We start from the raw sequence: 26,923 nt of genomic DNA, 5'->3' as shown, positions 1-26,923 counted from the left end.
CTTGTCATTCACGGCAAAACATTTATAGGATCAGATTTAGTAAAATCAGCTAATCATGAAAAAGACAGTAACAGTTTAATCTTGAAGGGATATGAACACCACAACGCCATGAACACCGGAAGCTTTGAAGTACAAGTGCAATAAAGGCTTGCTTACAACTTCATTTATAAAACAGGTGCATTTTCATCGGCAAGACCACTAAATAATCTGATTTTTTTAAAGCTCTGTGGATTATCTGATTTTTATTAACAAGCCCTTTTTGAAAGCACGGCGAACGAACGGAACCAGTGGAGACACCCTACGCGTCGCGCCGTGCTGCTTCGCCCTGCTGTTTACGCGACGCATACGCGACGCGTGCGGTGGGTGCCCGGCTTAAGCGTAGTTGAAGTACTGTTATTACAACGGCAGCGGGCGACGTCGTCTCCACCAGATGCGAACGCTATTTTTTCGGCTTGTCGCGCGTCACGTTGGCCTGTTTATACACAGAAATATGCTCTAAAATGCTAGGTATACATGCTCTGATTTATATTTCATCCTTATATTACTGGGGATGTGTCCCTAGTTACCTCCCAGATATTTTATAAGCAGCTAAAAAAATACAAGCCTTTTCGTTTTGTAAAAATAAATAAATAACTGGAACCTGGGGAAAAGGCAAACTTAGTTTCGCCGATGAAAATGCACCTATTTTATAAATGAAGTTGTAAGCAAGCCTTTATTGCACTTGTACTTCAAAGCTTCCGGTGTTCATGGCGTTGTGGTGTTCATATCCCTTCAAGATTAAACTGTTACTGTCTTTTTCATGATTAGCTGATTTTACTAAATCTGATCCTATAAATGTTTTGACGTGAATGACAAGACAACACGGGGATTCCCAATGGTTGATTACGGATTACTTATTATTATTATGATCATTACACATTCTTCATGAAATTGGCACGCTTGTTAACCAAGCAAATAAATTAATACAGTTTGAGTTTGATTGTTATGCAGGCTACGTTGCGATTTAAGTTTATGGTAATTATTGAAAGCGTTTACTTTCTCACGTATTTACGAGTTAACGAAATATTACCAAATTAACAAACTGAAAAGGGTCTCTCACCAAAGTATTCACATAACCCATAATCAACAGTCGTGAACAAACGTGAAATACACGATGTAATCCCACTGCAGACTGCGAGAGCTACTAGGAATATAGAGCTTTAAGCAAGCCTTTGCGCGACACAAACGGAACCAGTGGAGACACGCTACGCGCCGCGTCGTGCTGCTTCGCCGTGCTGCTTACGCGACGCGTGCGGTGGGTGCCCGGCGTTAGGATGAACTTGACCTGTTGTAGTCTGTAAGTCCCGGTCACTTGTCTCCCCAGTACTGTCTCTGTGTCTGTGTTCCCTGAGCTGCTTCACTCCTCTGTACTTGTGTGATTTCACTATTCGGGTGGTTCCGGGTTTTCGTGGTTTCCCCCGTTCTTTCCAGTCTCGCTTTACTTACTTCCTGCTTATTTCTAGTTTTACTAATTTCTACTAATCCCTACTAATTTATAGATTGTAAAGTACTAACCTCACTAATATACTAACATGTGAATATTACTAATGGACTAACACACACTAGTTTTGGGGTTTTGATAGTTTAGATCACTATACTAATACATTAACCAGTCTCCCCTTTTCCATGCTGCGCTGTAGCCCCGCCCCTTTTATTTCTAGCCTGCTCTAACGCTGAGTTCTGCAATTGCCTGCACCTGTCTCTTGCTCTGACTGCACCTCTCTCTCTCTGTACGTGTTTTACCTGCTTCACCCAGGCCGTCTATTATCATTGTTGCCTATGTGATTCCAGTCCGCGTTTTGTCAGTCCCCTGTCATTGAATTAGTTTTCCTAATGTTCTTCACCTGGATGTTGTTTGTTACTCCTCCCTCACTCACTTAACCCCTCCTTGATTGTTATCTTCCCCAGTGTATAAATGTCAGTCTTTTCCATCTGTTCAGTGTCAGAACGTTGATCTAATTCATTGTGCTGATTGTTAGTAAGCCTTTGTCTATCGAGATTCCTGCGACACCCCTTTGTACGACTTCGAGTTTGCCTGCCCCTTTTGGTTTTGTTTGCTTCTGGTTTGACCTTCGCTTTGCCTTGACTTCTCTTGTCTGTCCCTTTTGTACCTTCGCCACTCTGATCTCTTGGTTTTTGACTTTTCGCCTGTTTTTTCACTATTTTGGAAACTCGATTCGGCACCGTACTCTCTCTGATTACCTGGCTTCGAACCTCGGACTGAATAAAGACAACGTTTTTGGATTTCCCTGGTCTGCGTGTGGGTCCTTACACAGAACATCACATGACCGGCCTGCACAGAGCTCTGACCAACTCCATTCTACACCTTTTGGATCACCTGGATAGCCGGCTGGGAGCCGGGCCTAATCGCCCAACCGGCGCCCGTCCTCATTTATGCTTTTCTGGGCGAATGGAAGCCCTGCAGTAAGATCTAGTAAGCCTTTATAGAAGTGTGGAGGTTGTTCTAGCAGCAAAGGGTGTACCGACTCCATATTAATGCCCATAATTTTGGATGAGATGTTGGATGTCAGGTGTCCACATTTTTGTCCATGTAGTGTATTTTACAATGAAATAGGCTACGATTCCCGAATTAATCCTTTGAATGCCTAATTGTTGGGATGAACTGACTTTCTGTTGCCTACTTTATATCTTATGGCAGATCTGCTTTATTTCACACAGAAAAAAGCAGTTGATAAATACGGATAAGTGAGTTCTTGAGTAAGCTACCTACCCAAAGCATTTACGCAGACAGAGGGAATTACTGTTTGTTTATTTATTTAATATTATTATTATAATGTGTAGCCTAGGATAAATGGACAGACGTAGTCCATTTTGTCCTCACTTGAACCCTCTCTTAAATCTTTTATGTAGCCTAATTACGTCAACATGGGAATAGCTCTTGTACACTGAATACGACAAGATACACTTGGGAGAAGAGGTTGTTTTTTTCTTAGTTAGCCTATCCGCTCGGCAGAATATGCTTCCTCATTCCTTGTGCGTTGTTGCTATGTTGAAAAAGACTATAGGCTGGAGCCCCACCCAAGAAACAGTGAATTTGAGAAAGTGAGCGGTTCAGTTCAACAAGTGTAGCCTGTGTATGTTGAGAAACGCTTTGCAACTTATAGGAAGCGAAGTACAACAGGAACGCCTATCTGGATACACGCAGTAAAGCTGTGAACTTCATTTCCCGACGACACGTCTGTGAGACGTTAACCCGGCGATTTCTTCCTTTAGAATTGTCGTACGCACACTTGTCACAATGGCAAACACAGGTAAGAAATTAGAGGAGATCCTTTCATTTATGTTTTATTTACTATCAGAACCGCGTTTATTCGTGCATAATATCGTTTCAGTTGAAATATCTCAGTAACAAGCCAACATGTTCATTGTATTAGGCATCTTATCCTAAATTAATTTCCTTGGAGCTTTATACGCGACACATTAAGTAGCACTTTCGTATGCCGAAACAGTTGTTTTAAAGGAAAATGAAGATAGCCATGTTACTTTTCGCCGCTAACAGGTTTATCGGTTGCTAGTTACATCACAGTACCGGGTACGCTAACGCCGTATTTACTGTACGCACGAAGTGTACTTCCGCACATTGCTTAACTTGGACGTTTGTAGGAGACCCCTTTATAGACAAAATCCACAGCCACAGAGAAACTAACACTGTTTGAAGACAGTAGCCTACTGAAATGTATCGTTATGTCGTTAGACAGAATCCAGCGATCTGCCTTAATCTGTCCAGTCGCATAGGCCTATCAGCCTGTTATCTGGTTTCTAACAGCCAAGGTAGGCTACAGGACAGGTTGTGCAAGTTATTATTTCTTAAAATCCTGTTTCGCGCAGTTACATTAAGGCCTTTTCATTGACGTTGTAGCCTATCTTGCGTGAATGCATTTTGTTTTCCTGGCTGATTATGCGTTGTCATGCGGAAGAACAAATGACCGCACCGAGCATGTTTTTGTAAATAGACCTACAGAGGTTTACAAATGAGTGTGGGCTACCAGTTTTAACCGTATTCTGTTAAGTTTATTTAGGGTTAGATGTATCAAAGATGTGAACAAATTTGGAAATCACGAATCTGCACATACTCCCCCAGATGTAATATCCTACGATGAACTCAAGGCTCTCCAAAAGAAGAGTTCCAATCTTCTGGTAATCGATGTGCGCTCCAAAGAGGAGGTGGATAAAGGGGCTATTCCGGGAACCATAAACATTCCTGGTGAGATTCCACGATGAAACAGGCTGGAAATGTATCTGACATGCTTTGTTCCATAGACGCATGTCTATGCTTTTTTCCCCCGTGCAACGAGTCACCCAGTTGCCTGACATTTGTTTTGTGTGTTCCACAGTGGACACCGTAGAGACCGAATTGAACCTGGACCCAGAAGCTTTCCAGGCGAAATTTGGGGTCCGGAAACCGCCACCTGATGCTCAAGATTTGGTTTTCCACTGTCAGATGGGTCGCCGTGGAGGGGTTGCGACAGAAAAGGCGCGGAGCCTTGGATTCAAAAAGTATGTATGATGTTCAAGCGACAGTCATGACTAATAAACGCTCACAGAAATTTGATTTTGTTTTCACTCTGGTATTCACCTAATACACAGGCCTGTGGCAACCTGAAGATTTTTGTGGGCACGTTTTTAATTACTTGTATATAAGGGATCCGAGATGTATACCTCTGCGAATGGTAAACCTGATATTATTGTAGTGGTTGAGTTTGAAGCACTTCGTTTAATTTCTTCCGAGCTTAAGCAAAACTTGGAACCAAATCTGAGACAAACCCTCATGTGATGATGTTCGTTTTTCTTCCAGTTTTATGTGTCATCATGTTTGCATGGTAGTACTCTTAAAGAACCATGATTGTATGTGATCCATATTTGTAGTGTTAAGGGCCTCTAATTAATGAAATGCTCTTCTGTCCTCTTTGCTTTCAGTGCCCGCAACTATGCTGGTGGGTACAAAGAGTGGTCCGAGAAGGAGGGGAAATAAATGGAGCAGCTAAAATCAACATTGTTATCTGTACTGTAATGAAGAACAAAAAGCACTGAGCATATTAATGATGCTGTTATCATTTTTTGCTATTTTATATTTGTCAATATGTGGAATCACTCCAAACACATAAAATAAAAGCTTTGAGAAGTATATTTAGTCTGTAGTGAGTCTGAGGCATTCTTTCTGGCATTTGTCTCTGTGTTGTTTTTATTTATTTTTAAAACAATTTTTACCCTAATTTTTAAAATCACATTTTGAAATGTTCAGGTTTACTAGTAATTCGCTCTCATTGGTGCAATTGAACCGATGCTGCTGTTGGCCATTGATGCTTTTCACACTGAAGTCCAGGGAGGTATTTCACGAAGCAGGATAACTATGCTGAGTAAAACCCAGAACGGCTCTTTTAACTTCAGTCCATGTTCCAGATATGGGAAGGTTCCAGGTTTTCCTCAGCACAGTTATCCAGCTAACTCAGTCATCTTGCTTTCTGAAACAGGTCAGCTCACAGTCATTGTTTTGAAGGAATCATATCTTATTAAGGCTCAGTTAAAAAAAATATGGATCGCCACTGTTGTGAGAACTGAGACTACTTCACAGTTAAACCACCATATATTCTGCAATTATACACTAAGTGTGCACAGTTTTATACCCATTGCAGATCATTTTGGCTTACATTTACAACATACATGCACTATATTTCTACAATTCATGCCATTGCAATATTTGCTGACCTTATTGAAAGAAATGCAAGATTTCACATTCTACACACTGGCCCATTTATATGGCAGATTTTAAAATAGTAACTTACCACATTGAAACCTAGGTTTTGAAACCAGTGCCCTACGCTGGACCCTCCTCACATATATACTGTGGTGTTCATGTCACACCTCTGCCCTCATCGGTAATGGTTTATGTCTGGCAGACAGACGGGCAAGAAAGACAGGAGTGCTACTAACGGGAATGGTAATATTTTACAATAAGATCACATGAATAGATGTTTCTAGATAAGTCTCACTTGAAGACAGTAGAACCCAAATGAGCTTGAAAAAGTGCATTTAGACATATTTTGTTGACTTTGGTTTCGATTGTGGGGGGATGGGGGGGGGGGGCGGGTTCATAGTACTGAGAGTATCAACTACATCTTTGGTTTCTACCAACAATATAAGCATAGAGTAGGCATGGAGCAGGCTTCCTACACATAGACAGACACATGCCACAAGACATAAAAGGGAATCAAAATATTTCCTTCAAGACATATATTCCAGGGTCATTTTGGTAGTTAATTATTTTATCTATGCATAGTTCAAACTGCATGTTTTAAGGTACAGTATCAGAAATACTTCATAGGTCTACATACTTTTAAGTTGTGTTTTGCCTTTTCAACACTTAACAGTAGTGCGTCTATTCTCAGAATAGATGTTTTTGGCAAACAAGACATATGAGGAGAGTAAACATCAAGTGGGAGGTGGTGGGGATGGGGGGGCTGTCGGCTCGGCAGTTATATATGAAAAACAAGCTGTCTTTTTAAAATGAGGACATTCTGACTAGGTTTATAAACAGTGCTTCTGAGGCAAAGCTGAGGGATGGGATTATCTGTGATAGATTTCCCATTTCCCAAAGCAACAAAGAAGAAAAAGACAGTGAGAAAGGGAACGGAGGGGTAGGCATGTAATATAATCACTTTACATTTTTTTTTTATCAGAATGACTTATTCAGAGTGACTTACAATTTTACAACATACACATTCCGTAACCCATTTACAAAAACTGATGTTTTTTTTTTTTTTTGGCAGGAAGAGTTGATGTTAAACACCTTTAGTTTAAGGGTACAGCTGATTCCTGAGATAGAAGCCCATGGTCCTCAGGTGTGGAGCTCAGTGTTCTGAAAGCTATACCCACCCCACTGTCGTGCGCTGACTGGCCACAGCGGCTTTGATAAATAAAAAGACTTCACTTCTGGTCTGATTTGACACCATAATGTGAACGACTCGCTGCTGGAGAAGGATAAAGAACAACAGTAGTGAGAAAGGCAGTGCAACAGATCGTCTTTAACGCGAGAGCATCTTGAGCGAGAGACGAGGGAAAGAGAAAGGGAGGGCAGAGTGAGAGAGAAATCACAGATAGAGGAGAAAAGAGGAACGCCAAGAAAGAGGAAGGAAGACAGGCATCAGTGAGAGTTGAAGCCAAAGAGGAGAGAGTGAGAGGGGAAAAGAAAGAGAATGAAAACAAGAAATAGAGAAAGATAAAAGACAGGATGGTGAGAGATAGGAGAGAAGGGAGGAAGAGAAAGTGAGACAGAATGAGTGACAGAAAGGGAGATGAACAGAGACCGGAGAGAGAGAGAGGGAGCGTTGTTATTGAGCTCGTCGAGGGATGCACATGTTGGGTATTCTTGAGGGGATGAAGTCGCGTTTGCAGAAGCATCTGAAGGAGCCCAAGGTGTTGACACAGCGGGCATTTATACAAGAGTTCAACCGCAGGCCTGGTTCAGCACACTCATTGATATCTGTGAGACAGAGATGGGAAGAGTTGAAAAACAGTCAGGTTATATAATCTGTAAACCCTACAATCAGTGAATCTTTGTAAATCTGGTAACTATATATTTCTAAAGGCAGTAGCTTGTTTTTCCAGATTCACATAAGTTATTTCACTTAGTGTTAATGCCAGACCTTAAAATATACCATAAAATGTCTGATATCAATGCCTATTTCTTTTTCTGTGTAATAAAGTGGGGGTGCAGTCCTATGTAAATCTCCCCTCTTTAGACTGCCTGTGGGACAGCTTCTCCGAAGACTGTGAAGACAGTGACACACCTGTACAGTGGGTCCGAGAGTGGTCCATTCGGAAGCCAGGGTTACACTCGCACATGGTCCCCAGGTAGGACCGCACACAGCGACCGTTAGCACAGCTGCACTCATCCGAGTCCTCCTCAGAACTGTCTCCTTCTGAGCCCCAGTTGGGGGAGGGAGAGAGAGAGAGAGAGGGAGGGAGGGAGAGAGAGGGGGAGAGGCAGGGAGGGAGAGAGAGAGGGGGAGGAGGGAGAGAGCAAGAGAGAGAGGGGGAGGAAGGGAGAAAAACAGGGATGTGGAAAAAGGGGAGGGAGGTATTCCTATATATCAATTTTTCCTTAATTAGATGGTACGTGTTCCAGCAATAAATGTGTACATTATGCATTCAGATGTGCAAGAGGGAACATTACAAAAGCAACTTCATTACACTTGAAGGCCTTTTTGGTTTGATGAAGGTCAATGAATCAAATCAATAAATCATTCTCTTGGACTGAAACAGTGTTTGTCTTCACTATTTAATTCTCAGGCAAGCATTTATGGAGCAGCTACAGTGTACGCATTAAGACATTTTTTTTTTACCTGGGTTGTAGTTGGCAAATGATGGGAGCAAATCTCCTTCCCCATCAGACTCGGTGTCCAGGTACATGTCACAGAGCCGGTTGAACATGGCTGGGGAGCAGAGCAGGCCGTGCTTGTCAGTGTTCAGCGCCACTTTCACAGAGATAAAATCTCTGAAGAGCCCGCCCCATCAAACTGGGGCCTGGAGTCAATCGACATTGGCTTTTAACATTTGCCTAAATTTGACTTTATGAATAAATCCAAGGCATAATTTCTAGATGCAAAGCACCTCATGGACCTGGCTTATGACTCTCACAAACACACACTCACACTCACACTCACACTCACACTCACACTCACACTGAGCAGGCTGAAGATTCTCTACAAGGGGGAGCTATTATCACTCATGGATGCTTCACCTCAATAACACTGTGTTCTTGTTTTCACAAACACAGTTTGTTTTATCGGCACCTTCTTCTGAGTGCTGGACTCCCGAAACTATTTGTCAAGAACAAGCCAGCACTTAAAAACCTCACACTGTGGAAAATACATGAGCGAACAGCGCACGTGTGGTTAGCGCCGCGCCCTTGCCGGCGCGGGGCAGGCCGCTAGCGCAGAGAAGCGAGCCGCACCGGAGTTCCTCTGGGGACAGGTGCGGCACTCGGGCCCCCAGCCCAGCCCGTAGTGGCAGCAGCACTCCGAGTAGGTGAGCATGAGCCCCGTCTGCGGCCGCGTGCAGATCAGGTCCTCGTCCACCTGGCTGAAGCAGACGTCTTTGTGGGCGGCCGTCCGGTCTGGGGATGCAAAGGCGGAGGGGAGAGGAAGAGAGAGAAGCACAAGGTGACACAGCCAGCCCCGGGCCTGGCAGCCCGCAGTGTCCTGCCCCCCCCTCCCCCCCTCAATGCTCTGAACCTTCACCGCTAGGGCAAGGCTTTTCAGCTGGGTCCCAGTACAAGAGCCGTGAAAAATCTGAGGGTCGTGACCCCATAAGATTAACCAATCACAAATTACACAAAACTTAAACATTAAAGCATGAACATTCCAGATCTTTCAGTCCGCCACTCCAGTTCCGCCCTATATATTTAATTACAATTCGTCCACTAGATTAAACATTTTTACCTCAACCTTTTTAATTATGCAAACCCAGCTTTCCACTCAGTTACGTTTTTTCAGAGCTCACAGATTCCATGAACTTGTTTCATTAATCGGAAAAGAGTTAAAGTGAGTAAAACATGCACCTGCAACATACTAAATGTGAGTTATTGTGTATAAATATTAGTAAACCCTCAAAGTTAGAAAGAATGTTTCACCTGCTAAAAAGATTACATAGCTTCTCTTAACAGCCAGCATTTACACCACCCAAAAGCCACTGTCTGAAAGATGCCATAAGATAAGCATAGCTGAAAAGAGGAGAAACCTCCAGTGAAAGCCAGCTTGTTGATCGCAATGTGCTGAAGGGCCAGTAGAGGGCACTCTTCACCTCTAGTCAAATGAACCCCATAGTTCCAGAGTGCAGAAGACAGTCTCCGTGTCCACTGATGATCCCACTCTATTCGTCATGAAAATCAGTGCTGATAAATTTTGCATCCGAGTCAAATTCCAAACCCAGCTTTCCCACCTCCACACTACGTAAAACCCTGTTATTCCAAAACAAACATGAAAAACTGTCAACCTAATAAAAAATATTTTTACATTTACAAAGTATTAATAAGTATTAATAAGAAAATAGCTCAGTATTTTCTTGTTATACTTGAGAAATATCTTGTTATAAGTGAGAATTTGTGAAACCCGTTGAGGAAAATCAATGTTTTTCACCCCCCCCCCCACAGCTAAACTACAGTCTCGTGCTGCTGCTATGATACCGCACGGGGAGCACTGCAGCTGGAATACCCGTGAGCCAATGGCAGGTCCCACAGCACAAGTCACACGGTGTACAACAGGAGACCTGGCGCCAATCCGAGCAGGAGCACATCACTGGTCTCCACTGGCAACCTGAGGGCACCTGTTTTAACAGCCAGAGGCACCTAATGGTAACCTGCAGAAACCTGGCTGAGGTGCACCTGTGTGTTTAACCACTGTCTCTCAGTCACAGCTGGCAAAGGAACAAAACCCAGCTGAGCCACTGAGGAATGCTTGTTGTAGCACATTTAATGATCAGACTGAACAGTTACATGCAAATGTTTCCAACGTGCTTTTGCACATTTTCTCCACATTTGCAAAGCACTTTCTCTGGCAATTTACAGTAACACTGGAAACATTGGATGCTACGCTTGCAATTATGCTGAACAAAGTTATTTTTGGCAAAAAATGAGAATAGAAAAAGGATTCACGCATCAGAAACAGATAAAAGGAAACAAAGCCAGGAGAAATGCCATTCCCCGATCTTACCTGAGCTGTCAAACACACACACACACACAAACACACACACACACACGCATGCACACACACACGTATGCACACACACACATGTACACACTCACACACACATACGTATGTACACACACACGCGTGCACATGAACACACACACACACACACAAAGATGATACATTTCCCCTTAGAGAGATGCCACAGCAAGGCTTTCAATCTAGAACAATAAGCCATGCCAGCAATCTAATCACATCACTGGGAGCTTTAAGAGTTCCCCCAACCCAACTTCCTTCCAGACCAGAGAGGGTCAAGCAGCTCTCCCACAGCCCTCCCTACGCCCATATTTCCACCTCCCTTACATCTGGTGCCTTACACAAACTTCTCTCCACATCCAATTCAAAAATCCATCAATCCAGATCCACAAATACCATGCAGATACCTTAAAATAGTCGCCATTTGGCCGAAACCAGAGGTGGGGACCAAAAACAAAAAAAATAAAAAATTTGCGAAAAGATTTCGAAGCTGTTAAGATTCCAGTCCCGAAGACACCGACAAACGCGAAGCTGTTGCCATGTGTCCCAACAAGCGGACAGCGCAAAGCATCAGGTTGGGTTGGGTTGGGGGGGGGGGGAGGGAGGGAGAGGGAGAGGATGGGGGGTGGGGGGGTGCAGTGGTGGTGGAGGAGGTTAAAAAAAAAAGGAGGAGCAGGCAGGAGGGCAGATGAACAGGTCAGCCTGAACTCTGAGCCTGACAGGACGATGAGCAGCGATTGGTCATACCCACCGTCATAGACGCACTGTTTCAGCGCCGCACTGAAGGTGAGAGGCTGAGTGCATAGACAGTGAAAGGACCCGGGCGTGTTGATACACACTCCATTCTTACAGTACGAGGGGTCCTGGCATTCATTCACATCTGCAAGGATCACCACACAAACCAGTCACAAAGTATTACGTCATCACAGGCCTCTGAGCAGATCACAGGTTTGGAGCCACCGGTTCATCGTGCTGGGGGGAGCTGGTGAAGGGACAGGGAGGGGTGAAGGCGGGGGGGAGGGGGGAGTGAAGGGCCAGTGCTGGGTGCTGGTGGGTAATATTAATATTTTAATTCGCTGGTGGGTGCAATTTGGACGATTTACACATAGATTTACCGGTTTGTCTCCCTCCACCACCACTGCAGGTTGAGCCCTGCTAATTTACAGCCTTCTGGGGACTGGATAGTGGAGGTGAAGCTTCACAGGGTGGTGTAAATATTATTAAAAGCACTTCTGCTAAAACACCCGGCAGTTATGATCTTACTGCCATCCATTCCTGTAATAACCACCCCACCATTCACTCACACAGTCACTGTCCAATACCAAGAGTCACAATGATAGCTGCTGTACTTATAGATACTGTGCTGAATATATCTATTGTGCAATCATGTTCTTCAACCTTGAAGTACCAGTAACGGTTCTGGCAAGTTTTTTTAAAAACCAGGGGTGTCCTGTTGCCATGGAACTCCTGTTCCTGTAAGCTATGCTGCTGCAATCAGTCTGTATGATCATAAGACCAAATTTTGTCACAGATGCCTGTGAAATTAATTTGATTCCATATGTAAGCTTAAACTGTCGGTAGGACACAAATACCCAAATGCTAAAAGTGTACCTTGAGTTACTAGTGTAAAACACCTATATGAAGTACTGCGAGAAGTGTTCTTGATAAATAAAAGCAAGTGCACAGGGTTTGTTTGCAGTGTCCTTCTAAATTATAAAACAGGTTTAGTCCTACAAAGAACCTTTTCACTTCATAAAATATAAATTCAAGGCCAAGTATTTTAGCCCTGCATCATAAATATTTTTCAATCTGGCCTCAATAACAGGTTTATGAACCAAAAAATAGAACGCTATAACTGTACGTGAGGTATAACTCAGAGTATCAGTAGCTTCAACATCTTGAAATATTTCTAGGATACAACATATTAAATCAAAATGTAAACCTTTAGGGTATATCTGTTTTTTTCCCCCTGAAACATAATCTTCAGTTCAACAGTTTCGTTTTATGGAATCAATAGGCATATAAACATGAATTTAAGATAAATCTGTAGTTACTAAAAATACTATAGATCATGTGAAATAGTAAACCCTCTCAGAAACATCCTACATAGCCCTCCCTCCTCTGCAGCACATACAGTTCCCTTTCCTGGACTACACCTCCCAGACACCTGGCATCTAATTCAGTTTCCTACAGACAGATTTTCCAAAAGGCTCATCGGTTCTCTACCAAAATTTCTACTTCCCTACTTCAAGCTCTTTGGTAAGAGACACCGTGTACCTCTTAATAAATATCCAAGCCATTTAAATTCTGAAAACAAAAAAAAAAAAAAGAAAAAAGAAATTGACAGACCAAGAGGTCTTGATTGAACTAGCAACAGAGCTAAATTAGCTACCGGGCTCCATAGATGTTCCAGTGCCGAACAGCGTCCAATCCATCGCACGGTCCACTCACCTCCCTGCTCCTCGGGGGGGATGCAGCTGTTGCGGTCAGTCCCCAGGGTCCAGGGTGGAGTGCAGAGACAGTAGTAGGAGTCAGCGGTGTCCACGCATTGGCCGTTTTTACAGTTGGCGGGGTCGCGGCATTCGTCCACACCTACAGAACGCGCAACAAAGCCAGCCTTAGGGCCGTCTGTGGCCTTGGCGTTGCTCCCGGAGACCTCTGTGTGCTTAAGAAGGGCTTACGATCGGATTAGGCTAAGTCAAGTCCGCCCTGAAAGGGACGATTATATTGTAGTTTTAAAAAAAATAAAAGTGGTTTGAAAGCTTGAAATGAGCCACAGGTGGTTTCACCACCAACCAGGGTAAATTAGAAACAGATGTGGAGTATTTTTCAGTGGAAACAAAATGCAACAGTATGCAACATAAACTGCCCAGACATGCCAAATGTGGTACTTGCACCAATTAGACCCTATGCTCACACCTTTCCGATCGTGTGTAATCAACAAGCCTTTACAGCAATGCACCAGGACTTGTTTTGTGTTTTGTGAGCCAAAGGATTTGCATTTTCGCGAGTTTCACACCCTGTGGGCACCAGCAACAACACACCGCTATTAACCTTGAAAACCCAGGAAACTTGGTACACAGTATATGCAGTGAGAGTCCAGGTGTGAAAGAAAATACAAATGAATAATAAGGGACAAATGTGAACGGCTGAGAAACCAATCACAGTTAATTATGTGGAGACCAGAGTGCTGATTGGTTGGCTGACCTCTGTGACTGCATTTAGCAACTCAAGGACTCTCTCTGTTAAACAATCTCACGAATAGAGAGAGCGGGTGGAATTGTCTAATAAAGCCGACTCCAGTCAATTAGCAATTGGTTTTTAGAATAACCTGAAAACCAAAATGTTTTTAGCGTAAACTAAAATGCATAACGATAAACAAAAATATGGCAGCAAATGAATCCAAATCAACCTTAATGAATTCCTGCCTAGATGAGTTTGTTGGTGGTCCATATAACACACCAGTTACACTGCTTTTCATGAGTCAATCCTAAAATGGGGCTTACACAGACACCCAATTTAAAAACACTTCATAATCACATTTTTACCTTGAAAGTTGCCTACAGCTAATGAGAGACTAGAAACCTTAACTTCTGAGTTCATATCACCAGAGAGGGCAGTAAGCAGATGTACAGTAAACCATGACAATCTGAGACAGATGGAAATCCATTTTCTGCATTGCATGCACAATGAAATCTACTGTAACTTCCAACACACACTGGTTAGAAACGTGAGCACTAACAAAGGAACACAAGTGGCAGTTGCCAAAGCCGAAGACAATACGGTCCATTATAATAACGTTTTTAGATTTTCAGAGTACGTTCATTTTACCCCACAGCCGAGAGCTGGCCTGTTCACTACGACACTGTAAAGTTAACACTCAGAAAGTGTTGAACGCTGAGAGTCTGTGGCTTTGTAATGAGCTCAGTCAGTGCCTGTGTGACTCACGGGGGCCCTCGCAGCACTGACCTGCGAGCACAGGGACCACACACTTCTTGTTGGAGGCGTCGGGCGTCCAGGGGGGGCTGCAGGTGCAGTAGAAGGAGCCGCGCGTGTTCACGCATCGCCCGTTGGCGCACAGCGACTCGTCGTGGCACTCGTCCACATCTGGGGGGGGGGGGGGGAAGGGGCACATAAGGACACGGGGTTGCACGGAAACCGCGGGCGGGAGGACGTGAAAAGTCTGACCGCAGACAGGGCTGCCGATTCGCACGCCGGTGCCACAACTACAGAGCGGCAAGGGTCAGTGAAATACGCTTCACACTACTCCATTCAGTACGGGGGACTCAGGTGAACAAACACCATCAGTAAGGGCAGCCAGGGCTGCAAAATAACTCCAACACTGTATAGTAATAACAGCTTCTACCTTATCTACAGAAATAAACTACCACTGATTTCATTTAGGTTTGAGCAGAAACCTCACTAAATTCTATTGCTGTATGCAGGCTCCCCCACATAATCACTGCTAAATGGCTCAGAAAATACCCAAGAAGTAGAAAGGGTGTAACTTGTAAAAAAAAAAACTGTCAGAGACACCTAATTCATTAATAAACAAGTGATGGAGAATTCATCTACCTGATTCACGCAATGATACAACGATTGCATTGTAAGTATTGTACATATATCAAGACACACCGCTAGCTTCTGAAATACCTACTTTAGCATTAACTTACATCGATATTTGGAATAGCAAGTATGGATTCTGCAAAGTTATGGATTGTGAATATACTGTTAAATGTACATGGCACTCCCTAATACACGGCAAGGTAAAAAGTAATCAATTACAGCAAACCCATCTGTCAGGCTTCTTGGGTCAGTTGCAGTTTTGGTCTCAAACAGTCCCCCACTAGCGGTTAAAAGCTATGTGTGTGGATAGAGGCCCAGGCGACGGTTAAGGAGCTGGATTACCGATGCACTCCAGCAGGTTGCCGTCGTAGTAGAAGCCCTGCTGGCAGTAGCACTCGTAGCCTGGCTGGGTGTTCATGCAGCGGCCCTCTTTGCAGATCTCATCGGCAAAGAGAACACACTCATCGATGTCTGCAAAAAGGAGACGGAGAGCGACAGCTGAGAACCAAGATGGCGCACAACGTACAGCGCTCTGTGTGGAAGAGCGGTGATGTCACACGGTAACTTTAGCAAACTTTAATATTGTATGTATAAAAGAAGAATGAATATAAAACAGAGTCCCACTAATTGTTAGCTTTGTCCCAAACAGTTTCAGGAAAACACAAAAACATTTAAAAAAAATATGACAATCTGTACCTGCGTGTGTGTGTGCGTGTGACAATGTTGTGAGCACTGTCTGAGAAAGTATAAGGCTTTCTAACATTCCCAAGTCCACTGATTAACTAACCATGCCCACTGTATACTGTACACCTGTTATTACACATACAGTTTGTTCTTTATATTGATTTTACTAATAGCCATGAAAACATTGATGTTATTCCCATAATGAACATCCAGACTATCAGAGTTAAATTGTTTTAGGAGTCCCCTGGTCCATCTAGTCCAACAATTTTTATGGTGCCATGAAATTGCCTAGAAAACAGTCTTGTGCACATGTTTTAGATTAGTCACAAAAATGAGACAGAGTGTGAAGGTAACTTTTTTTTTGCCTTTACAGAATGCCAAGTCATCAGAGATTTTAGAGCTTACCCCTATGCATTGCCACGCTCTCTTCATTGTAGAACCCTTTGCCGATGGGACACAGAGAAAGGAACTCGACTGCAAAGGCAAACGGTAGGGAAACGACGGGGAGATTAGGGGTGGGGGGGGAACCTGACCTGCCCATGCCACACAGCTTACAAACCTTACATTCAATCCGCACACTGCTTTGAGCTGACTGTAAAACATCGGTGATACGGGAAAAGGGACAATGTTTTAACCTGATTCTCAAGCCATTGATTATCAAGCTGCAGTGGTAGTAACCAGTACACAGCTTATATATACGGATATATTTTCAGAAGTTACAAACCGTTCCTTGGAAAAAATTCTGATGGCTTTCCACTTTTGAATGTACTTTAATTCAATATTCTGGAGGTACCGGAGTTGTGGACGGGACAGGGGTAGATCTCGCACTGGTCGCCCCAGCCCACGCCGATGGAGCAACAGCACTCCTGTTTGGTGATGTTGGTTGCCAGGACGCTGTCACAGAACACCGTGTCATCCAGGTTCAGGTAACACTCCTTCTTGTCCTCCACGAAGATCTCAACAGCTGCGGGGGAAGAAAGCCAGCCACATTACTCAGCATTTGGTCTCCATAGTAACTCATCTATTCACTGACAAACATCTGGGAAGTGGGCGCATCTGTTCACTGACACACGCAGGGGAAGTGGGGGACCCATATGGAGGCCTGTGGTACAGTACCTTCGCAGCTGTGGCTGTCCTCGGAGTTGATGAAGCCGTCGTTGCAGACGCAGACGTAGCTGCCCTGCCTGTTCTCACACACGCCGTGCGGCTGGCACAGGCTCCTGTCCTTGCTGCACTCGTCCACGTCTGTCAGGAGATACACAAACCAGCAACCCTGCATCATTCGCACACGCTCCAACTCAGCCTCATTATGACTGCACATCACAACCCTGCATCACCCCAACACACCCTCCAGTTCAGCTTCATTACAGCTGTGGCCCTCTCCTACTGTCCAGTACCAGAGATGCTGTGCCTCGCCAGCCGCATACTTAGAAGGCTTATTAATAAAGGAATATATAAAAACATATGGACGTGACATATGTCTGCAATTAGACAGCATCATCTTTAAGCGCTCCATTCCATGTCTGATGATGCTGGAGCTTTCCACAAAGGCAGAAATATCTAACACACGCATTGTAATCGTTGCATCGTTTTGGATGCCGCAAGCCCAAATCTATATGGCGTTTGCAGAAAAGACATGTCCAGGCGACGCAGAACATTCTTGAAAACTTTTCCAAATATAAGAGAATCATTACCTTACAATATACCGAAAACCACTGGGAGAAAAGTTGTGGGAAAGTTATGGGGAGAAAGAGAGAGGCGGACACATGGTATAAAATACCTTGGCAGCGTCTCCCGTTGACCAGCTGGAAGCCCTCCGGACACACACACCGATAGGACCCCATCATGTTCATACAGCGCCCCCGCTGGCAGTTAAAGGACCTTTCACACTCATTTATATCTAAAATAAACACACGCATACCAAAAACGACACATGAAAACGTGCGATTGGTGTCCGTGTGTCTGACGGTCATCATCGGGTAGCGGGTCACTGCTGGTTTTTGTAAATAGCAGTGAAAATAGCATCGGTCACCTTCGCAGTGGCTTCCCTCCTGGGTGAGCCGGTATCCGAGGTAACACTCACAGAGGAAGGACCCCTCTGTGTTCACACAGCGGCCGTTTGCACACAGCCTGTCGTCCTCGCACTCGTCGGTATCTGCAGGAGGCAGCAACACACCATCCCCTCAACACCAGCCACAATAACCATTACCGGCCTTTCAGACCACTCTGCTACACAGAAATATCCTCAGTGTTAAATCAACAGAGTCCAATACAGATTACATGTACTGAATTTATAAGTACACATACTTCATTTTACACTGCAATGATTTGCTATGTTCAGCTTCTCATACTTTTATAAATATACAGTGTGGGTGGTTTGATCCTCCAGAGTCAATAAGATGACATAAAATGCGTGTTTTAAACACTCTTGCATACATCCTGTAATATATAAACAAAGCATAACTACATAACTACATTGGTAAGCCTTTTGTCAACAAGAAAGTTTTGCAAAAAAATAGATAGTGTTCTCAAAGACTTGCCAGAGTTTTCTAAAATTAATTTAAATGACTCTAACACAAGTCTGCCAGCAGCCCACCAGACCTCTGCCAAAACACGTTTGAAAAACAACCATTCCCGAACCATTCAACTCTGAAGCACAGCAGCAGGTCCCCCAGCTAACACAAAATGTCTTCACAACGTGACTGGAATGTTTGGTCAATGTCATAACATTGCCGCTGCATGGCAGCAACATTGTGAGAACGTTTTGCGTTAGCTGGGGCCTGGATCCAGCCGTAAAACTGACCTTTGCAGCTCTTGCCGTTGGACTCGGGTTCGAAGCCTTCGTTGCACTGGCAGCGGTAGCTTCCCTGAAGGTTCTGACAGTGTCCGTTGGGGCACGTGCCTCTCGCCTGGCACTCGTCCACATCTGGGGGTGCAGGGGCAGCCCACAACAACGGGAATGAAACAAACCCCCCAGGTAACATCCTTACACCGCAAAAGCAGACAAAAGGCGGTCTGTTTTGGCCCTAATGTGAGCGGGACAGGAAGTATAACCGCACAGCGTAACTTTCATTTCCCCCTTCAGAATCCCGCCCGGCCACGCTGCTTATGTGCAAAGCGGTATGAAGCTGCGGGAATGCTACGCGATATTGGACCTCCAAAAAACCTCCAAAAAACTTTGGGAAGATATGTTTTAATTAATTAACTGTTATTCACATGTATTCTAACTCACATACATGTAATAATCATATTGTCATAACTACAACTCCACATGTATGAACTGGAAATTGAGCTTTGTACCAGGATATAGTCTTGACTGTATCCATTGTTTACTGGCCTAAGACACCAGCTACATTGTGAATAGCTTTGGTTAATTTAAGCAATATGGCTCTTAATGCATTGATAGCTGAGAAGTCGCACAACAAGCTTGGAGAACACATGGAGAAAGCACCCCTCTCTCCATCTCTCTCTTTCCCCTCTCTTTCGCTCTCTCCCCCTCACAAGTATAAGCAATGCTTTCATTGTACACACGCACACACACACCCACGCACGCATACACACACACACACACACCACACACACACACACCAGAGCCCTTAAGGTAAAGAACATGTGCATTGGAAAGTACATGTTTGCGAATCTCCCCATTTCCAGCTCTCCCGTAGGGACTTTCCAGATAAAAACAGTATGAAATAGCGATCGAAACCCATCTTCGCATTACCGGGATCCAGCATCGGACCATACCGAAGTGCTGCCGTAAGCATAACGTAGCACGGACAGGTTTAGCCGCGTTTCATCAGGGGCTTAATGGAGCGGGAGCTGGAAATGGAGCAGGGTGGGGCGCTACATCCCGGAGGGTGGGGTGACGAGAGAAGCACAGCCACCCAGAGCGGGGGGGCGGGGGGAAGGGGGGGGTGGGGGGCATCTCTGATCCGGGTACAACTAGCCTCCGTCACTGCATGGCCTCCCCGCAGTCCCCCACATGCAGTCCTGGGGTCACCACAACTGCGCCAATCTATCGGTCATATAGACCTTCTCACTAAAATAAAAATGGCCAAATTGTATGAGCAATTGACAGATGTACATTAGTTATTTTAAAAAATAGTTTAAAAGTTTAGCTAGCATTGATTGTATTGCAGCCATTTGCACACAAAAACAATGCAGCTGCAACTGCGTTTAGGATGATTGGTTGGTTGACCCCAGTTTCAGTGGCGGCAAGTTTCCACCGGACCAGCGGTTAGGTATTCAGATTTGTACATGCCTGGATCCGACAGGTTAAGACTCCTGCTCAAGATATTGTGTGCAGCTGGAAATATAAAGAGATAAGTCAGTTTCCTGCTTTCGTATGATCTCAGGGAATCCGCTGCTGGACCAGAGGAGAGACAGTGTTTATGGAAACGGAGAGGTAATGAAAGAAAGAGCAAAGGTACGTGAAATCTTGTTGGATCCACATCTGGAAAACACGGCAGAGGTTTCCACTCTTTCTGAAGTGACTGCTAATTCTCTCGTGGGGCACGGTTCATGAAGACAAAACCAGACAGTATGACTTTAAGCACTGAGAATTCCTCTTTCTAGAATAAAACTCTGTCTTGCAGAATCTTGGCAAGCTTAAATAAATAAAACAGAGGACATGTGTTTAATTGCACACACTGCAAATACTTACAGACTACTTTAACCAAAGGGTATCACCGATATTTCAATGTTGTAAACAGACGCTGACAAGTATTTGCTGAGAGAAATAACAGAATAAAAATTAAGTGGAAGAACAAAATGTAAAAAAAATAGTCACTGTAAATATAACTGCTGTGCAACACAGTACTTTATCCTTGTGAAGGGTGCAAATGCTTTGGGCAAGTGTATTTTATTAGCATAAATATTGTGGAATTCAATGGGAGCCTGGCAAGGAGATAAGATTGTGCAGGTACATCAGAAGCAGGGGCTGCTGGGTAATGCTGTTTAAGGAATGGTAAACAGTGGAGAGGAGTGAGATTGTGTACAGGGGGACAAATAAATGAAGGATGAGAAGGGAGAACCTCTTTGGCTGATGTGTGTGTGTCTGTCGGGGGTGTGATGTGGAAACACCAGGGACTCACCGTAGCAGACCCCGCCCCGGGCGTGGTACCCCGGCTGGCAGGGTGTGCACTCGTAGGAGCCGGGCGTGTTCTCACACTGCTGGTTTGGGCAGCTGTTGGGGTCCAGGCACTCATCAATGTCTGAAAACCCACACGCACACAAACACACACACACGCATGCAAACAAACAAGCACACACACACACACACACACACACATACATCCAAACAAACAAGCACACAAAAAACACACACACAAATGGGTCTGTTAAAAAATTATGGGAACACTGCAATTTTCAGCCTCCAAGGCCTGTAGTATGTGATGTTCTGTGCAGGGAGATGCAGGCATTCTGACCTTCACAAGGCGCTTGTTGATGCGACTTGCTCTTATAGCCCTCATAGCACTGGCACTTGTACGTTCCGGGCAGGTTGACGCACTGCCCCCCCTCTCCACAGGTGTTCGGCTTGGCACATTCGTTCACATCTGTCAGGAAGTGAAAATCCAGGCCGTTCTGATCCAGAGCACAACTGGAAACGGGGCTGTGCTGAACTCAACCTGCGTTACCTGGTACCTCCGAGCCAACAGCTCAGGTATCCAGGGCTGCAAGTCCCTGCTGCAGTTCCCCATTCCTGGTCCCTCCTTTCTCTGATCTCGGTCACTAGAACCGAGGCTAATTGTTTGACCGTGGCGGTCAAACGACCCACCACTCCAGCTGGTCATCAGCTAGAGCTGCAGCACCCCCAGGACTTCAAAGGAGGAAAACTCTCGTATCCCACTGGCACGAAAGACATAAATAAAACGCCACTGAGCTGAAGTAAACTGCCCAGGAATAGCCGCTAAATACAGGGACCCAGGAAGCTGGATTCCCATAAGGAGCGACACCAGCCAAAAGAAAGTCAATCCGGCTTTTCAAACCAGAGTTGACTCACAAAATTAAGTGGGGTATAAAGATGTTGTGACCGATGCCACAAGGCTGTGCTCAGCGATCATTAGTGTAACTGACTTCAGGTCTCTTGTGTTTAGCCATCTGTAGCCAGCTGTCCCCCCGCGGTGTGCAGAGAGAATAAAGAGCAGTAAGGTTTCATAGATAATCGCTGATTATGCAGATGTCAAAACAAACCATTGTGCACTGTAAGCATCGCTAAATCAGCTCGCTGGCTAAGGTGCTAACGTTTAGCTTTTCTTTTTTCTTTTCTTTTTTGCTAACTGTACTTGACAGAGTTCCCTAAATATTTTCACTGATTGTTTTGTAAGATATACTTATTTTTCACTACAGTGATGCATTCAGCTCTAGGAACAATGCCAAGCTCAGTGCTCCAGTATCTTTATGAACATTTACATTGCATTAGCAAGGTCGTTTCCTGTTTTTTCAGCATGTGTTGAAACGAATTGGAATAGAAAAAGTAAGCAGAGTAAAAATTGTTTGCCAAGTAAAATTTTACTGAATTTTTCTCTGAGATATGGTAAGTGCTTTGATTATTGTTTTTACAAATGAAATTCACAGATCTTAAATTTGTTAATTGTAATCATAGCAGCGAGGGGTATTTAAACTTGCTGAAATATTAGCCTGCTGAATGCTAAAGCTGCAGCGCTCCCCATCGCTCACCTACGCACGTGAGCTTTCCGTACTGGAGCTTGTAGCCATGATTACAGTGACACCTGTAGGATCCCACGGTGTTGATGCATAAGCCCCTCCCAGGTCCGCAGGGCTCCCCTTCGCACTCGTTCTCGTCTGCGAAGATGGACAAGACCAAGGGTGTCGTGAAAGTCCAGCCTGCCAGGGGTACCCTCCCGCACCCTGACCCCCTGGTACAGGTCATAGTCCAGGTAACATTAGACAGACTGCACAACACGCAAACAGATCTTAAACCACGGGCTCTGTAGCCACACCCACCCATCTCAGAAAGAGAGCCACGCCAAGAAAAGCCCCAAATACATCTTAGAATAAAAAATACAGGTAGAGTGCACAAAGACAGAGATTGCCAGTGCATCATAGACATGCCTTGGTTATTTAATAATATTTTCAAGGTAAAAATCCTGCTTAGTATGTCAAAATATGTTTGATTTAAAAAATTTAAAAAAAACAATAATAAAAGCCCCTGGTTGTACTTTATTTAGCAAAAAATATAAAAACCTTTTCATACGGTACATGTCTGTACAAGCCTCTACATGCTATAATCTTTATTTTTTCTCTCCACAGACCACTAATTAGTAGCTTAACCGGCCCTGTGGCGTAAGCCAGTGAAAACACTGGAGCGCAGTCCAATAAGAGGCCGTACGCGTCGCGCCCGGCAAGGTAAACAGCGCGCTCACCCACGCAGCTCCTCCTCTGCGGATGGGGGCGGTACCCGGCGTTGCAGTGGCAGCTGAACCCGCTGAACCCGCTCACGCACTCCCCGTGCCCGCAGACGTTCCTGTTCTGCCGACACTCGTCCGTCTCTGGAGCGTCGGGGGGGGGGGGGGGACAAAGACAAGGCCACGCTGCATTTGGGGAGGCTACGGTGGGCTTTCACAAACTGCCGCTTTCACACCGGGCAGGGCCTTCCAACACACAAAGGCCGGCGCTTCCTGAGGTACTCACGTGGGTACTGCGTCTGCCCAACTTCCAGCGGGCTGTTCTCGGGCGGAACCTTCACAATGGGAGGGGGTGAGGGTTTGGCCACAATCACTGGAGAGAGAGAGAGAGAGAGAGAGTGAGAGACCAAGAGAAAGAGAGATAGAACACTCAGAAATCCCCTAACGCTTATTCTATCCTCATATGACCATTTAAAATGTGTTGCTGTCAAAGAGATACCTCAGATTCCTAACTGGACTGAAAACAGGAGGGAATAATATCTCATTCCCAGCTGATGTGTGAAAAGAAGAGAAGAGAAGAGGAGAGGAATAGACCTGGGCTGCCTGCACAGCCTGCAGGCAGCTGTTCTGGGATCAGTACCTGGCACTTTGGGCCCCTGGGTGCTGGTGGTGGACAGCTGCATGGGAGGGGTGGCCTCCACAACCTCAGGATCCAGCTGAGGAGAACCAACATGCATCTCTCACTGCAGGCAGCCAGCGACATCACACACCCAACATGCGACCCCGCATGCAGGGTGATCACATGACAAACATACACAGAAAACAACACAATGCTACAAAACGAGGCATAAATGACACGTAACCTAAACATGAATATCAAAAACATTAGGAACTATGAACACAGCATTGGCCCAGCTGGGGTGATTCAACAAATCAAGACAGAGAAAGGCCAGCCCATGCAGATAATGGTCAAAATCCAAAATAAAAATGAAATTTAACTTGAAAAAAGGTGTTTTTGAAAACTCATCACATGCTTTGAGCTCTGCACGATTGGTCCAGAGACTCTAACAGAGGAAGCCTTTGAGGGGTGGCGTAGAGCAGCACTGGACACACGTTAAAAAGGGCAACTTACTGGTGGGAACTTCACCACTGAAACAGAGAAAGAGAAAAGCCACATGACATTACTTACTCACAACCTGCTTCTCTATGGAAGATTAGCAGTATAAGCCATGCTCGAGGGTGCTGTGCGTTCACTGTATGAGGGGTAATTACAGTGTGGTGAAGGCTTTTAAACCAATTGTTCATGACTGTTTGAAAGGACGACTACTCAAAAAAGTCCATTTTAAAAAATAAAAATATTTCTGTGGTGCTCACCTTGCCTCTCATTTTCTGTTTTTGGGGTCTCCTTCTCTAGGTTTGGGTAGATCGGCAGGGTCTGTGGGGGGATGGTCAGGGTGTCCCTGTAACTGTGTAATATGTACCCCTTTCCAGCAGGACAGATCTTGCTGAAGGATGCTGAGAGAGGAAGAGACACACTGATGTTAGTTTCGAGTTTAACTAGAGCTTCACTCATGAAACACTGCTCTCTTGATTAAATTAAACAGTGATATCACTGGGAATAGGAGCCAATCTACAGTAATGCTAAGAGTAAATCTGATCTGTGTAAAACACTCCCATACCATACCATGGCAGGAAATGACTACTAAATGAAGAGATCTGTACCTTAATAGCTATCACATAGAAAAAACATTTGAAAGCATGCAGTGAATGATTAACATTGATGATTAAAAACTAAAATATTTCTGAGAAAAACAAGGTCAGGCTCAAAGATCATTGTCCTTGTTATAATTATGAAACCCAATGGGACTGATATAATCAAAGAAACATTCCTGGTGTATAGTTCACACACCATGTGTATGTGTGTGGGATCGGACCACACACATATACATACACACACAAATGCACACACACACACACACACACACCAAATGCACGCACACTTGCACACACACACACACACACACACACACAAACACACAAACACACGCACACACACGTACACACACGCACGCGCACACACACCCACACCCCCCCACATGCGCACACACACACACACACTACACACACACACGCACACACATACACACACTACACACACTGACCCGTGCCATCCTGGGGGCACCTCTCACAGCCGCTGCCCCAGGCCTTTCCCACGGTGCAGCAGCACATCTCCTGAGACAGCTGAGTGGGCAGAGCGTGCTCACACTGCCCCCCCTGCCCCACCAGGAGGAAGCACAGGCCCAGATCCCCCGGGGGCTCCGCTGCACAGGTGAGCAAAGGATTGTGGGAACCGGAGGGATGGAGAGAAGGACGTGGGGAGGGAGGGGGTCACGTTGGACCGGGGATTGGTGAAGGGAGTTGTATAGTATCACAGACAGGACAGATCAGATTGCAGAAAGAATATAAATTGTGCTATCTAAAGCAGATGTTATATGTATACATTACAGCACATACATTTCAAGTGGCTATTTTTAGATTTTGATATTAACAGGGTTGATAAAGTATAGAAACACAATCATTGCTTGTAGCGGAAAGCGAAAATTGGGACCAGCTCTCCCTCATTACTTGTGCCGTTTCAAATAATCAGTGCGGATGAAATTTTATGACTGTTTCATGACTCGGTCCCATTTACACACAGTAAATGTGCACCTGTTTTCACATCTGGTTCTGTGGCGATTTATATAGTCATACAAAAAATGTATAACTGAATACTGTTGCTGTTTTTTTTTTTAAAGAAAAGGAATTCCTACATGTGCACCCGTCAATGGCAGACCTTTTAATTTACACACGAGGTTACTGCCCTCATACAAATTAAAATCTGTTACGGATTTGTACACCAGGACAATTTAATGTGTTGCGCCTCTCGACCAAACACATTCCAGATCGGCGTAGCGTGATTGAGGGGAACAGCTCGGCCTGTGAAACAGGCACGTGAAGATTTAGGGCAGGGTTTTTGCTGGCTCCCAGAGTAAATCTCCCCGAGCGGAGCGCGGCGGGACGGCCGAGGGAGCGCTCACCCACGCAGCGCGTTCGGTCCAGGACGAAGCCCGGCTTGCACGCGCACAGGAAGCTGCCCTGGGTGTTCAGGCAGTCTCCGTTCTGGCACACCCCTTGCATGGTGCACTCGTTTATGTCTGCGCGAGAGGGGCCAGCAGGGAGCACGAGAGAGAGAACGAGAGGGTTAAATTCAGGGGCGTAACTGCACAGGTGAAAAGATCATTTCCATTCGTGAGAGGTCTGTTTTCCTCCCCAACTTGCTTCAGAATGGCTGCACACAGCGACAGCAGCTGTCTGGAGTTTAGAGTAACAGAAAGTTGTTCCTTTGAGATAACTGCTATTGGTCTGGTGAGTTCTGTCCTATACAGCTGTAGAGATTTCAGTCAGTACTGTGGAAAGCATTCTAGAGCAGGGTTACTCTACCCTGGCCCACGAGGGCCCCAGGGTGTGCTGGCGTTTCGCTAATAC

The 26,923-nt window shown here is 45.0% G+C and overlaps 2 protein-coding genes across 8 annotated transcripts in view; one reads left to right on the top strand and one right to left on the bottom strand.

Annotated features, from left to right (window-relative positions):
- The first annotated feature begins 3,071 nt into the window (after nt 1–3,071).
- On the top strand, nt 3,072–5,191 carry tstd1 (thiosulfate sulfurtransferase like domain containing 1). Of its 2 annotated transcripts, none has more exons than XM_064326075.1 (4): nt 3,072–3,311; nt 4,142–4,264; nt 4,395–4,557; nt 4,978–5,191. In XM_064326075.1, the coding sequence occupies exons 1-4, from the start codon at nt 3,299–3,301 to the stop codon at nt 5,030–5,032; spliced, it is 354 nt and encodes a 117-aa protein (XP_064182145.1). In that variant the 5' UTR covers nt 3,072–3,298; the 3' UTR covers nt 5,033–5,191. The 2 variants fall into 2 exon arrangements, with proteins under 2 accessions (XP_064182145.1, XP_064182144.1); XM_064326074.1 differs by lacking the exon at nt 3,072–3,311 and adding an exon at nt 3,662–3,831.
- A 1,114-nt stretch (nt 5,192–6,305) lies between these two features.
- The window catches only part of LOC135250112 (latent-transforming growth factor beta-binding protein 3-like), a 55,631-nt gene continuing 35,013 nt past the window's right edge, over nt 6,306–26,923 (bottom strand). For 4 of the 6 annotated variants that reach the window (XM_064326072.1, XM_064326073.1, XM_064326067.1 and 1 more), the window contains exons 6-29: nt 26,476–26,592; nt 25,561–25,719; nt 24,773–24,913; nt 24,531–24,547; nt 24,039–24,114; nt 23,685–23,771; nt 23,417–23,542; nt 22,710–22,835; nt 21,458–21,586; nt 21,125–21,244; nt 18,835–18,957; nt 18,064–18,186; nt 17,812–17,931; nt 17,148–17,276; nt 16,825–16,995; nt 16,437–16,505; nt 15,690–15,818; nt 14,751–14,888; nt 13,233–13,373; nt 11,533–11,661; nt 9,014–9,175; nt 8,403–8,492; nt 7,848–7,979; nt 6,306–7,540 (exon numbers count right to left, since the gene is read on the bottom strand). In XM_064326072.1, the coding sequence (XP_064182142.1) occupies nt 7,389–7,540; nt 7,848–7,979; nt 8,403–8,492; nt 9,014–9,175; nt 11,533–11,661; nt 13,233–13,373; nt 14,751–14,888; nt 15,690–15,818; nt 16,437–16,505; nt 16,825–16,995; nt 17,148–17,276; nt 17,812–17,931; nt 18,064–18,186; nt 18,835–18,957; nt 21,125–21,244; nt 21,458–21,586; nt 22,710–22,835; nt 23,417–23,542; nt 23,685–23,771; nt 24,039–24,114; nt 24,531–24,547; nt 24,773–24,913; nt 25,561–25,719; nt 26,476–26,592 (2,906 nt within the window). In that variant the 3' untranslated portion in view covers nt 6,306–7,388. The remainder of the gene's footprint in view (nt 7,541–7,847; nt 7,980–8,402; nt 8,493–9,013; nt 9,176–11,532; nt 11,662–13,232; nt 13,374–14,750; nt 14,889–15,689; nt 15,819–16,436; nt 16,506–16,824; nt 16,996–17,147; nt 17,277–17,811; nt 17,932–18,063; nt 18,187–18,834; nt 18,958–21,124; nt 21,245–21,457; nt 21,587–22,709; nt 22,836–23,416; nt 23,543–23,684; nt 23,772–24,038; nt 24,115–24,530; nt 24,548–24,772; nt 24,914–25,560; nt 25,720–26,475; nt 26,593–26,923) is intronic. The other 2 variants (XM_064326068.1, XM_064326071.1) reach the window with 2 other exon arrangements.

The sequence above is a fragment of the Anguilla rostrata genome, chromosome 3 (genome assembly GCF_018555375.3).
Source record: "Anguilla rostrata isolate EN2019 chromosome 3, ASM1855537v3, whole genome shotgun sequence".
NCBI classification, from domain to species: domain Eukaryota; kingdom Metazoa; phylum Chordata; class Actinopteri; order Anguilliformes; family Anguillidae; genus Anguilla; species Anguilla rostrata.
Note: the sequence above shows the minus strand (reverse complement) of the source record. Positions and strands in the feature narration are given on the sequence as shown.